The following is a 14,207-nucleotide window of genomic DNA, read 5'->3' as shown; positions in this document are numbered from 1 at the left end:
AGAAACCATGTGTTATATACCATTCCACTCATTCCGCTCCAGTCATTACAACGAGATCGTCCTCCTTAATTAAGGTTGCAACCAACCTCCTGTGGTAGAATTACTTACAGTATCATTACGTTTTTTATCTATAATAGTATGCTTCCACATGCGGAATGAATACGGTAGAGTGTTTAACTGGTGAAGTAGTCATGGATCGGAATACTTTTTTGGTAAAGTGGAGACAAAATGGAGGACGTTATTCAAGCAAACCGATAAACCATCACTCTATTCCCTTCAACTGTCTGACACAGGACAAAGGAAATAGCCCACCAGTTGTCTTTGGTCAAGGGGACTATTGGCAGCAGGCGAAGACAACTGTTATTATGATTCATTGATTATTAGAGATTTCCTGTTCTATGGAAATGAGGCAAGATTTGTTTTCATGCAGGTGCGTGGCAGGTCAAAAGTCAGCCTGATTTTCCCAAACAATCAGTAGGGATCTGCAAGCTTGCAGGGCACTCACAGGTCACTTCTTACTACAGCATGAATAATACTACTACTATACCATGCAAGCCTCTATGGCATTCTCAGAGGAATTCACAAATGTATCAGTCCAGCATTAGCATTCAACACAGACTTATGTTGTTGTTGAATGGAAAAATCCATGCAGCAAGCAGTTCAGGCCATATATTCTATATCCGTGCTATGTTCAAGGAACGTGGGGTTGTTACCTTTGATATTACGACCATTGTCTGCAATTGCATGGTGTTGAGGAAGAGAGAGGGGGATGGGAGGAAGGTGGAGGAGTGAGAGGAGATTCCAGATCTGTACGTAGCTAGCGAGTGATGGAAGACGACCCACATAAAAGCCCTATCGCCGTCGCACCATTCATTATCATGAAGTAGATGTATTACAGTGTCAGCCGCAGGGGCCCTTCGAATGAGAAATGCAGATTCAATAGGGTAGGGAGGGATAGAAATATTAGCTGGGTACAGAGGCAGGGAGAGTCTGGGGCTGTACTGTACCCCTCTTGTTGACTGGGGGTGGAAAGGTGATCTGTGATTCAGGAGTCAGGATAGATGTGGTGATTCAGGAGTCAGGATAGATGTGGCGCTGCCTGATGACTAAGAGTAGGTACAGTTGAGCTGGGGGAGCTACCCTCATTCACTGATCCAAGGTTAGATTTGATTTGTACCACATGATAACAATGGTTGGGATTGGGACCAAATCTACTGCGTAAGAACAGCAAGGACAAATTGATTTAATATAGCATAACATCTCAGGGTGAGGCGGATGGATGGAGACAAGCATTTCCGACCATGGAGGTGGTGTTGACTTACATACCTTCACTTGCGTGTCGGTCCCTGAAGGCCATCTTGGAGTTGGAGCCAAAACCCTCCATGTCCTGTGCAGAGGAGGCCCTCCGGATACTACACACACTCTCCCTGGACGCGGTGGGGGTCAGGCCTGGGATGGAGGGGGCCAGAGGGCCCACAGTCTGGGGCTGGGCCTGGGGAACCGCTTGGAGAACCAGCCTGTCCCAGAAGGGCCCCTTCGGGGACGAGTGGTCCAGGGGTCCCGACACAGGGGTGGAGCAGTGGCTGGGGCCAATGAGGGCACGCGTGTCATTGGCGTGGGAGGGGCTGCAGCTCTCCCGGGTGGGCAGTGACTGGAAGTCGCGGGTGGCCACCGACTCTTCACTGCGGCGGGGCGAGTCGATCATGACGGCGTCAGGGTCCTGCTGAGGGAGGGACTGCTTACTGATGCCCAGGAGGTGTAAGGCTGGGAGCCGGAAACAAAACAATCTACCTTTCCCTGGAGAGAGAGAAAGAGATAGAGAGAGTACAATTTTTCAACAGTGATGCTTGGAATATTACCAACAATAAGAGAAATCTCTGCCCTTTTCAGAGTGGTTCATGATGACTTCATTCATTGTGGAGGAATTCTTAATTTGATCTTGACTAGGTAGAAACAAGTAGGGGAAGATGGCGAACTGGATAGATGCTCTGTAGCTCATGCTAATCCTCAGTGAGTGCCAATATTGCTCAAAAGTACAGTGGGGAGAACAAGTATTTGATACACTGCCGATTTTGCAGGTTTTCCTACTTACAAAGCATGTAGAGGTCTGTAATTTTTATCATAGGTACACTTCAACTGTGAGAGACGGAATCTAAAACAAAAATCCAGAAAATCACATTGTATGATTTTTAAGTAATTCATTTGCATTTTATTGCATGACATAAGTATTTGATCACCTACCAACCAGTAAGAATTCCGGCTCTCACAGACCTGTTAGTTTTTCTTTAAGAAGCCCTCCTGTTCTCCACTCATTACCTGTATTAACTGCACCTGTTTGAACTCGTTACCTGTATAAAAGACACCTGTCCACACACTCAATCAAACAGACTCCAACCTCTCCACAATGGCCAAGACCAGAGAGCTGTGTAAGGACATCAGGGATAAAATTGTAGACCTGCACAAGGCTGGGGTGGGCTACAGGACAATAGGCAAGCATCTTGGTGAGAAGGCAACAACTGTTGGCGCAATTATTAGAAAATAGAAGAAAATAGAAGAAGTTCAAGATGATGGTCAATCACCCTCGGTCTGGGGCTCCATGCAAGATCTCACCTCGTGGGGCATCAATGATCATGAGGAAGGTGAGGGATTAGCCCAGAACTACACGGCAGGACCTGGTCAATGACCTGAAGAGAGCTGGGACCACAGTCTCAAAGTAAACCATTAGTAACACACTACGCCGTCATAGATTAAAATCCTGCAGTGCACGCAAGGTCCCCCTGCTCAAGCCAGCGCATGTCCAGGCCCGTCTGAAAATTGCCAATGACCATCTGGATGATCCAGAGGAGGAATGGGAGAAGGTCATGTGGTCTGATGAGACAAAAATAGAGCTTTTTGGTCTAAACTCCACTCGCCGTGTTTGGAGGAAGAAGAAGGATGAGTACAACCCCAAGAACACCATCCCAACCGTGAAGCCTGGACGTGGAAACATCATTCTTTGGGGATGCTTTTCTGCAAAGGGGACAGGACGACTGCACCGTATTGAGGGGAGGATGGATGGGGCCATGTATCGCGAGATCTTGGCCAACAACCTCCTTCCCTCAGTAAAAGCATTGAAGATGGGTCGTGGCTGGGTCTTCCAGCATGACAACAACCTGAAACACACAGCCAGGGCAACTAAGGAGTGGCTCCGTAAGAAGCATCTCAAGGTCCTGGAGTGGCCTAGCCAGTCTCCAGACCTAAACCCAATAGAAAATCTTTGGAGGGAGCTGAAAGTCCGTATTGCCCAGCGACAGCCCCGAAACCTGAAGGATCTGGAGAAGATCTGTATGGAGGAGTGGGCCAAAATCCCTGCTGCAGTGTGTGCAAACCTGGTCAAGAACTACAGGAAACGTATGATCTCTGTAATTGCAAACAAAGGCTTCTGTACAATAAATTTCACATGCTGTTGTGCAAATGGAATAGACAAAAGGTGGAAATTATAGGCAATTAGCAAGATCCTCAGACCCCTTGTGAGACCATATGCTGACACATGCACATTTGTGGCCTGCTGGAGGTCATTTTTCAGGGCTCTGGCAGTGCTCCTCCTTGCACAAAGGCGGAGGTAGTGGTCCTGCTGCTGGGTTGTTGCCCTCCTACGGCCTCCTCCACGTCTCCTGATGTACTGGCCTGTCTCCTGGTAGCGCCTCCATGCTCTGGACACTACGCTGACAGACACAGCAAACCTTCTTGCCACAGCTCGCATTGATGTGCCATCCTGGATGAGCTGCACTACCTGAGCCACTCGTGTGGGTTGTAGACTCCGTCTCATGCTACCACTAGAGTGAAAGCACCGCCAGCATTCAAAAGTGACCAAAACATCAGCCAGGAAGCATAGGAACTGAGAAGTGGTCTGTGGTCACCACCTGCAGAACCACTCCTTTATTGGGGGTGTCTTGCTAATTGCCTATAATTTCCACCTTTTGTCTATTCCATTTGCACAACAGCATGTGAAATTTATTGTCAATCAGTGTTGCTTCCTAAGTGGACAGTTTGATTTCACAGAAGTGTGATTGACTTGGAGTTACATTGTGTTGTTTAAGTGTTCCCTTTATTCTTTTGAGCAGTGTATATAAAGTGTAATATTGGGATGAAAACTCTAAATATAGTACATTTCAACTCTATATCTGACACGGTACAGGTGCAAGAAAGCAAAGGTAACTGAACTAAATGACTATCGCCCCGTAGCACTCATTTCTGTCATCATGAAGTGCTTTGACACCCTAGACCCACTCCAATTTGCTTACCGCCCCAATAGATCCAAAGCCAATGCAATCACCATCGCACTGCACACTGCCCTATCCCATCTGGACAAGAGGAATACCTATGTAAGAATGCTGTTCATTGACTAAAGCTCAGCATTCAACACCATAGTAGCCTCCAAGCTCATCATTAAGCTTTAGGCCCTGGGTCTGAACCCCGCCCTGTGCAACTGGGTCATGGACTTCCTGATGGGCCGCCCCCAGGTGGTGAAGGTAGGAAACAACACCTCTACTACTCTGATCCTCAAATCTGGGGCCCCACAAGGGTGCGTGCTCAGCCCCCTTCTGTACTCCCTGTTCACCCATGACTGTGTGGCCATGCACGCCTCCAACTCAATCATCAAGTTTGCAGATGACACAACGGTAGTAGGCCTGATTACCAACAATGATGAGACAGCCTACAGGGAGGAGGTGAAGGCCCTGGGAGTGTGGTGCCAGGAAAATAACCTCTCTCTCAACGCCAACAAAACAAAGGAGCTGATCATGGACTTCAGGAAACAGCAGAGGGAGCACCCCCCTATCCACATTGACGGGACCGCAGTGGAGAAGGTGGTAAGCTTCAAGTTCCTTGGCGTACACATCACTGACAGACAGTGTGGTGAAGAAGGCGCAACAGCTCCTCTTCAACCTCGGGAGGCTGAAGAAATTTGGCTTGGCACCTAAAACCCTCACAAACTTTTGCAGATGCACAATTGAGAGCATCCTGTCGGGCTGTATCACCGTCTGGTAAGGCAACTGCACTGCCTGCAACTGCAGGGCTCTCCAGATGGTGGTGCGGTCTGCCCAACGCATCACCGGGGGCAAACTACCTTTCTTGTTAACAAACTATTGTTTTGGCAAGTCGGTTAGGACATCTACTTTGTGCATGACACAAGTCATTTTTCCAACAATTGTTTACAGACAGATTATTTCACTTATAATTCACTGTATCACAATTCCAGTGGGTCAGAAGTTTACATACACTAAGTTCACTGTGCCTTTAACTTCTTTGATATAGGGGGCAGCATTTTCACTTTTGGATGAATTGCGTGCCCATAGTGAGCTGCTTCTTACTCTGTCCCAGATGCTAATATATGCATATTATTATTACTATTGGATAGAAAACACTCTGAAGTTTCTAAAACTGTTTGAATGATGTCTGTGAGTATAACAGAACTCATATGGCAGGCAAAAACCTGAGAAAAAATCCAAACAGGAAGTGAGAATTCTGAGACTGGTTGATGTTAAAGTCATCGCCTATTCAATTCCCTGTAATGTATGGATCTGTTTGCACTTCCTACGCCTTCCACTAGATGTCAACAGTCTGTAGAACGCTGAATGAAGCCTCTAGTGTGATGTGGGGCCGGATAGGAGGTGTTTCAGTCTTGGTCTGGCAGATTGCCAGTTCTTGGTCATGCGCTTTCCTCATGATATCGCCTTGCGTTCCATAACTTCTACAGACATGAAGGAATGCTCCGGTTGGAACGTTATTGGATATATATGATAACAACATCCTGAAGATTGATTCTCTACAAAGTTTGACCAGTTTATTCGACTTGTAATATAACTTTTTGAAGTTTTCGTCCGACGTTTGCCTGCATCTGCGCGAGCGTTTGGACACGTGTACTAAACATGCTAGCAAAAGTAGCTAATTGGACATAAGTAATGGACATTATCGAACAAAACAACGATTTATTGTGGAACTAGGATTCCTGGCAGTGCATTCTGATGAAGATAATCAAAGGTAAGGGAATATTTATGATGTAATTTCGTATTTCTGTTGACTCCAACATGGCGGAGAAATGTTGTTAAATCTGAGCGCCGTCTCAGATTATTGCATGGTGTGCTTTTTACGTAAAGTTTTTTTAAATCTGACACAGCGGTTGCATTAAGAACAAGTGTATCTTTAATTCTGTGTAAAACATGTATCTTTCATCAAAGTTTATGATCAGTATTTCTGTTATTTGACGTGGCTCTCTGCAATTACTCCGGATATTTTGGAGGCATTTCTGAACATGGTGCCAATGTAAACCGAGATTAGTGGATATAAATATGCACATTATCGAACAAAGCATAAATGTATTGTGTAACATGATGTCCTATGAGTGTCATCTGATGAAGATCATCAAAGGTTAGTGATTAATTTTATCTCTATTTCTGCTTTTTGTGACTACTATCTTTTGCTGGGAAAATGGCTGTGTTTTTCTGTGGCTGTACTGAGATAACATAATTGTTTGGTGTGCTTTCCCCGTAAATCCTTTTTGAAATCAGACATGTTGGCAGGGATTCACAACATGTGTAGCTTTAATTTGGTGTCTTTCATGTGTGATTTCATGAAAGATAGATTTTTATAGTAATATATTTGAATTTGGCGCGCTACATTTTTCTGGATTTTGGCCAAGTGGGACGCTACCGTCCCACCTATCCCAGAGAAGTTAAACAGCTTGGAAAATTCAAGAAAATTATGTCATGGCTTTAGAAGCTTCTGATAGGCTAATTGACATCATTTGAGTCAATTGGAGGTGTACCTGTGGATGTATTTCAAGGCCTACCTTCAAACTCAGTGACTCTTTGCTTGACATCATGGGGAAATCAAAAGACATCAGCCAAGACCTCAGAAAAAAATAGTAGACCTCCACAAGTCTGGTTCATCCTTGGGAGCAATTTCCAAACGCCTGAAGGTACCACGTTCATCTGTACAAACAATAGTACGCAAGTATAAACACCATGGGACCACGCAGCCGTCATACCACTCAAGAAGGAGATGCGTTCTGTCTCCTAGAGATGAACGTACTTTGGTGCGAAAAGGGCAAATCAATCCCAGAACAACAGCAAAGGACCTTGTGAAGATGCTGGAGGAAACAGGTACAAAGTATATTTATCCACAGTAAAACGAGTCCTATATCGACATAACATGAAAGGCTGCTCAGCAAGGAAGAAGCCACTGCTCCAAAACCGCCATAAAAAAGACAGACTACGGTTTGCAACTGCACATGGGGACAAAGATCGTACTTTTTGGAGAAATGGCCTCTGGTCTGATGAAACAAAAATACTGTTTAGCCATAATGACCATCGTTATGTTTGGAGGAAAAAGGGGGAGGCTTGCAAGCTGAAGAACACCATCTCAACCATGAAGCACGGGGGTGGCAGCATCATGTGGTGTGGGTGCTTTGCTGCAGGAGGGACTGATGCACTTCACAAAATAGATGGCATCATGAGGTAGGGAAATTATGTGGATATATTGAAGCAAAATCTCAAGACATCAGTCAGGAAGTTAAAGCGTGGTCGCAAATGGGTCTTCCAAATGGACAATGACTGTCACGGATCTCGTCGTAATGGGGATCGGACCAAAACGCAGCGTGGTAAGTGTTCATGATTTTTTATTAACCAAAACACTTGAACAAAATAACAACGTGAAGAAACCGAAACAGTTCTGTAAGGTGCATAAACTAGACAGAAAACAACTACCCACAAAACACAGGTGTGAAAAAGGCTGCCTAAGTATGATTCCCAATCAGAGACAACGATAGACAGCTGTCCCTGATTGAGAACCATACCTGGCCAAAACATAGAAACAAAAAACATAGAAATAAAGAAACTAGAATGCCCACCGTAGTCACACCCTGGCCTACCCAAAATAGAGAATAAAAGCCTCTCTATGGCCAGGGCGTGACAATGACCCCAAGAATACTTCCAAAGTTGTGGCAAAATGGCTTAAGGACAACAAAGTCAAGGTATTGGAGTGGCTATCATAAAGCCCTTTCCTCAATCCTATAGAAAATTTGTGGGAAGAACTGAAAAAAGCGTGTGCGATCAAGGAGGCATGCAAACCTGACTCAGTTACACCAGCCCTGTCAGAAGGAATGGGCCAAAAATCACCCAACTATTTGGGGGAAGCTTGTGGAAGGCTACCCGAAACGTTTGACACAAATTAAACAATTTAAAGGCAATGCTACCAAATACTAATTGAGTGCATGTAAACTTCTGACCCACTGGGAATTTGATGAAAAAATAAAAGCTGAAATAAATCATTCTCTCTACTACTATTCTGACATTTCACATTCTTAAAATAAAGTGGTGATCCTAACTGACCTAAGACAGGGTATTTTTACTTGTATTAAATATCAGGAATTGTGAAAAACTGAGTTTAAATGTATTTGGCTAAGGTGTATGTAAACTTCAGACTTCAACTGTATATACTGTATTTTATTATATTCTACTGTATCTTAGTCTATGCCACTCTGACATTGCTCGTCCAAATATTTATATATTCTTAATTCCATTCCTTTACTTAGATTTGTGTGTATTCTTGTGAAATTGTTAGATATTACTTGTTTATATATTATTGCACTGTTGGAGCTAGAAATACAAGCATTTTGCTACACCATCAATAACATCTGCTAAACATGTGTATGTGACCAAGAAAATTTAAGTTGGTTTGATTTGGTCTCCTTTTTTTAAAACCATGTGTGTGAGGTGTATACTTTTGTTTCAAAGTAGATTTGTTTAAGACTACCAAGAATCACTCTGTGTGACCCTGATTTAGCCCACTGCAGTAGAACTACACGCAGGGAGCATGGCACGATCTCTGCAAACACACACAGATAAAACTGCACAGCAGTCAGTTCATGCACAAACACCATCCCCCGTTGCTATGATACCAGCTAGTAGTAATATTTGCATTGGATATTAAATGGAACTCAGATCCCCCCAGTCCTGAAGTGAAATGGTGACTTTATAATGAAATAATAATTTGGATGAAGTAAAAAGAGAGAGGGATATCTAGAGATATGGTTCCAATCATCACTGAGGCTGAATAGAAAGCATTTTTTTGAAATGATCTTCTCCCTCAAGCTGTGATTCTGCTGAAGATGGATGGTTTAAAGTGGATATCCAGCCGTGCAGTTTAGGTGCTTAGTGCACTGTCACCGACTCCTACCGAAGGCGGTGCTCGGCGGTCGTCGTCACCGGCCTACTAGCTGCCACTGATCCCTTTTTCCCCTTTCTGTTTATTGGTTTCACCTGTTTTGTGTGTAGGCTGATTAGTCGGGCTATATTAGCCAGTAGGCCTGCCTGCTCTTTGTGCGGGATTGTTTTTGTGTTGCTTTGAGCACGTTCTAGTTTGACTTGTTTCATGCGTGGGTTTTCCTCCGGACTGTTTGAGTCCCCCTGTTTGGGTCATTTGTTTTGTGTGCGCTCTGTGTTTCGTGGGGTGGCTTATGTTCGCTTAATAGCACTACCCTGAACTCTCTGCTTCCTGCGCCTGACTTCGCACCCACTACGCCCAGAGCGTTACATGCACTCATTATGATTTCCATACAGTCTCTCCTTTTGGAGGATGTACACTGCCACTTGGATTTCACACTCCTTGGGTTTCTTCACATTTTATTGTGTTACAAAGTGGGATTAACATGGATTACATTTTTGGTCAACAATCTATACAAAATACTCTGTAATGTCAAAGTGGAAGACAAATTCAATTTGTTTTTGTAATAACAACGTAATAAATAAAATATAGTCATTGCATAAGTACTCATCTCCCTGAGTCCATACATGTTAGAAACATCTTTGGCAGCGATTACAGCTGTCTTATTTGGTAAGTCTTTAAGAGTTTCACACCTGGATTGTGCAATATTTGCCTATTATTCTTTTCAAAATTCTTCGATCTCTGCCAAGATGTTGGAGATCATGGCTAGACAGCTATTTTCAAGTCGTGCCATAGTATTTCAAGCAGATTTAAGTAAAAACTGTAACTTGGCCACTTGGGAACATTCATTGTCTTCTTGGTAAGCAACACAGTGTAGGCCTTGTGTTGTAGGTTATTGTCCTGCTGTAAGATGAATTCCTCTCCCAGTCTCTGGTGTAAAGCCGACTGAAGCAGGTTTTGCTCTAGGACTTTGCTTGTGCTTAGCCCTATCCGTTTCTTTTTATCCTGAAAAACTCCCCAGTATTTGCCGATGTCAAGCATACCCATACCAATATTCAGCCACCACCATGCTTGAAAATTAGGAAGGAATTACTCAGTGATGTGTTGTGTTGGATTTGTTACAAACATAAGGCTTTGTATTTAAGCCTGAAAGTATATTCCTTTGCCATGAGGTCTTACTTTAGTGCCTTGTTGCATACAAGATGCATGTTTTGGAATATTAAAATGGTGTATATTTGTGTTATTCTTTTCACTCATTTCAGTCATTATTGTGGAGTCACTACAACGTTGATCCATCCTCAGTTTTCTCCCATCAAAGCCATTGAACTCTGTATCTGTTTTAAAATCACCAATGGCCTCATGGTAACATCCCTGAGCAGTCTCATTCCTGTCTTGCAGCTCAGTCTTTGTAGTTGAATCTGTGCTTGAAATGCAATACTTGACTGAGGGATTTTACAGATGGTGTATGTACAGTATGGGGGACAGAGTATTATTATGTATTATTTCACACAGAGTGAGTTCTTGTAAATTTTATGTGATTTGTTAAGCCAAATTTTACTCCTGAACTAATTTAGGCTTGCCTAAACAAAGGGGCTGAATACTTATGCATCAACTATATTTCATATTTTGTTTCCACTGAGCTAACCCGGACGCTTGTAAGAAATCCCGCTATGCTCTCTTACAAACCATCGAACAGATAAAGCATCCATACAGGACTAAGATTGAATCCTACTATGCCGGCTCCGACGCTAGTCGGACTACAAAGGGAAGCACAGCCGCGAGCTGCCCAGTGACACGGGCCTACCAGACGAGCTAAATTACTTATATGTGCGCTTCGAGGCAAGCAACACAGAAGCATGCATGAGAGCACCAGCTGTTCCGGGCGACTGTGTGAACACGCTCTCCGTAGCCGATGTGAGTAAAACCTTTAAACAGGTCAACATTCACAAGGCTGCAGGGCCAGATGGATTACCAGGATGTGTACTCTGAGCATGCGGCAACTGGCAAGTGTCTTCACTGACATTTTCAACCTGTCCCTGACCGAGTCTGTAATACCTACATGTTTCAAGCAGACCACCATAGTCCCTGTGCCCAAGAACACCAAGGTAACCTGCCTAAATGACTACCGACCCGTAGCACTCACGTCTGTAGCCATGTGCTAGGCTGGTAATGACTCACATCAACACAATTATCCCAGAAACCCTAGAGCCACCCCAATTTGCATACCGCCCCAACAGATCCTTGGATGACGCAATCTCTATTGCACTCCACTCCAAGAAAAAAGGAACACCTATGTGAGAATGCTATTCATTGACTACAGCTCAGCGTTCAACACCATAGTGCCCACAAAGGTCATCACTAAGCTAAGGACCCTGGGACTAAACACCTCCCTCTACAACTGGATCCTGGACTTCCTGACGGGCCGCCCCCAGGGGGTAAGGGTAGGTAACAACACATCTGGCACACTGATCCTCAACACAGGTGAGGGGGTGTCAGGTAGCCTAGTGGTTAGAGAGTTGGACTAGTAACCGAAATATTGCAAGATCGAATCCCTGAGCTGACAAGGTAAAAATCTGTTGTTCTGCCCCTGAACAAGGCAGTTAACCCACTGTTCCTAGGCCCTCATTGAAAATAAGAATTTGTTCTTAACTGACTTGCCTAGTTAAATAAAGGTCAAATTTAAACATTTAAAAAATAGGTGCTCCTCAGGGGTGTGTGCTCAGTCCTCTCCAGTATTCCCTGCTCACCCATGACTGCATAGCCAAGCACAACTCCAACAGGCTGGGTTTTTGTATAGCACTTTGTGTCATCTGCTGATGTAGAAAGGGCTTTATAAATACATTTGATTGAACACCATCATTAAATTTGCCGACAGGGGGGAGGTCAGAGACCTGGCAGTGTGGTGCCAGGACAACAACCGTTCCCTCAACGTGATCAAGATAAAGGAGATGATCATGGACTACAGGAAAAGGAGGGACGAGCATGCCCCCATTCCTATTCTTATTGATGGGCTGTAGTGGAGCAGGTTGAGAGCTTCAAGTTCCTTGGTGTCCACATCACCAACAAACTATCATGGTCCAAACACACCAAGACAGTCATGTAGAGGGCAAGACAATGCCTATTCCCCCTCAGGAGACTTAAAAGTTTTGGTATGAGTCCTCAGATGCACCATCGAGAGCATCCTGACTGGTTGCATCACTGCCTGGTATGGAACTGCCCAGCCTCCGACCGCAAAACGCTACAGAGGGTAGTGCGTACGGCACAGTACATCACTGGGGCCAAGCTTCCTGCAATCCAGGACCTCTATACTATGGGGCTCCCGAGTGTCTCAAAATCATCAAAACCGGAACAACCATCTCAGTAACAGGTGAAATAAATCCAACTACAAACAGATTGGATTAGTTTAGAAAAATGTACTGTATCTTATTTATCTTTGTGTAGCATAAGATTAATCAACCATTCAATGTACATGCAAAAACACAGATATTGAAACAAACAATTCTGAAAATTAACCTGTAATAGAGCATGCTGGGAAATATGCTAATGATGGGCGTGGTTGAGGTTTTTGCTATACACAGAGTAAAATTCACATAACTAAACACGCTCAACTCTGGTTATTAACATTAATTATTTTACACCACTGAGTGTTAAGTTCATTTAACTTTTACTGCCTCAGAAACCCGGATCCGGGAGCACCCCCCACCCCCCCCCCCCCACTGACTAGCATAGCTAGCATAGCGTCACAAGTAAATTGTAGCATCTAAATATCATTAAATCACAAGTCCAAGACACCAGATGAAAGATCCACTTCTTTTGAATCTAGCCACCATTTCTGATTTTTAAAATGTTTTACAGGGAAGACACAATATGTAAATCTATTAGCTAACCACGTTAGCAAAAGACACAATTTTTCTTTGTTCACCATTTTTTCTCTCCACCAGTAGCTATCACCAATTCGGCCAAATAAAGATATTGATAGCCACTAACCAAGAAAAAACCTCATCAGATGACAGTCTGATAACATATTTATTGTATAGGATAGTTTTTGTTAGAAAAATGTGCATATTTCAGGTAGAAATCATAGTTTACAATTGCACCCACCATCACAACTCGACTAGAATAAATACAGAGAGCAACGTGTATTACCAATTTACTCATCATAAAACATTTCATAAAAATAGACAAAGCATAGCAATGGAAAGACACAGATCTTGTGAATTCAGACAATATTTCAGATTTTCTAAGCGTTTTACAGCGAAAACACAATAAATCGTTATATTAGCATACCACATGTGCAAACGTTACCCCAGCATGAATTCAAGGCAACGGGAGCGATAACGTTATGATCACCAAAATATATAAATTTTTTCACTAACCTTCTCAGAATTCTTCCGATGACACTCCTGTAACATCATATTACAACATACATATAGAGTTTGTTCGAAAATGTGCATATTTAGCCACAAAAAAACGTGGTTATACAATGAGAATAGTAGCAAAACTGGCCTGAAAATGTCGGGCGCTATCTTTGAGAGTGATCTAGTCTAATCGATAGCTAATCATAAACTTGACTAAAAAATACAGGGTTGACAGGAATCGAAAGACAAATTAGTTCTTAATGCAATCGCTGACTTACATTTCTAAAATTATCCTTACTGTGCAATACCGGGTCCGCCAAAGCGAAGCTACACATAACAAAATGGCGATATATGCGTTTAAAATTCTTCAACAGAACAGCGATTTATCATCATAAATAGTTCTTACTATGAGCTGTTCTTCCATCAGAATCTTGGGCAATGTATCCTTTCTCCGGTCTAATCGTCTTTTGGTCGAAAGATGTCCTCTTGTCCCGTCGAAATGGCCAATAACGTTCGGTATGTACAGGAAACGTGCCCAGCTCATGGAAGGGCGTCACAAATAAATGCCTCAAAATCGCACTAAACGGATATAAATTGCTATAAAACGGTTTAAATTAACTACCTTATGATGTTTTTAACACCTAT

General features: G+C 43.4%; 1 protein-coding gene across 4 annotated transcripts in view; it reads right to left on the bottom strand.

Moving 5' to 3' along the window:
- The window catches only part of LOC139566517 (voltage-gated inwardly rectifying potassium channel KCNH7-like), a 97,984-nt gene that overhangs the window by 51,951 nt on the left and 31,826 nt on the right, over window positions 1-14,207 (bottom strand). For 2 of the 4 annotated variants that reach the window (XM_071387816.1, XM_071387817.1), the window contains exons 4-5: window positions 1,327-1,797; window positions 714-734 (exon numbers count right to left, since the gene is read on the bottom strand). In XM_071387816.1, the coding sequence (XP_071243917.1) occupies window positions 714-734; window positions 1,327-1,797 (492 nt within the window). The remainder of the gene's footprint in view (window positions 1-713; window positions 735-1,326; window positions 1,798-14,207) is intronic. The other 2 variants (XM_071387818.1, XM_071387819.1) reach the window with 1 other exon arrangement.

This window comes from Salvelinus alpinus, chromosome 38 (assembly GCF_045679555.1).
Source record: "Salvelinus alpinus chromosome 38, SLU_Salpinus.1, whole genome shotgun sequence".
NCBI lineage: Eukaryota > Metazoa > Chordata > Actinopteri > Salmoniformes > Salmonidae > Salvelinus > Salvelinus alpinus.
Note: the sequence above shows the minus strand (reverse complement) of the source record. Positions and strands in the feature narration are given on the sequence as shown.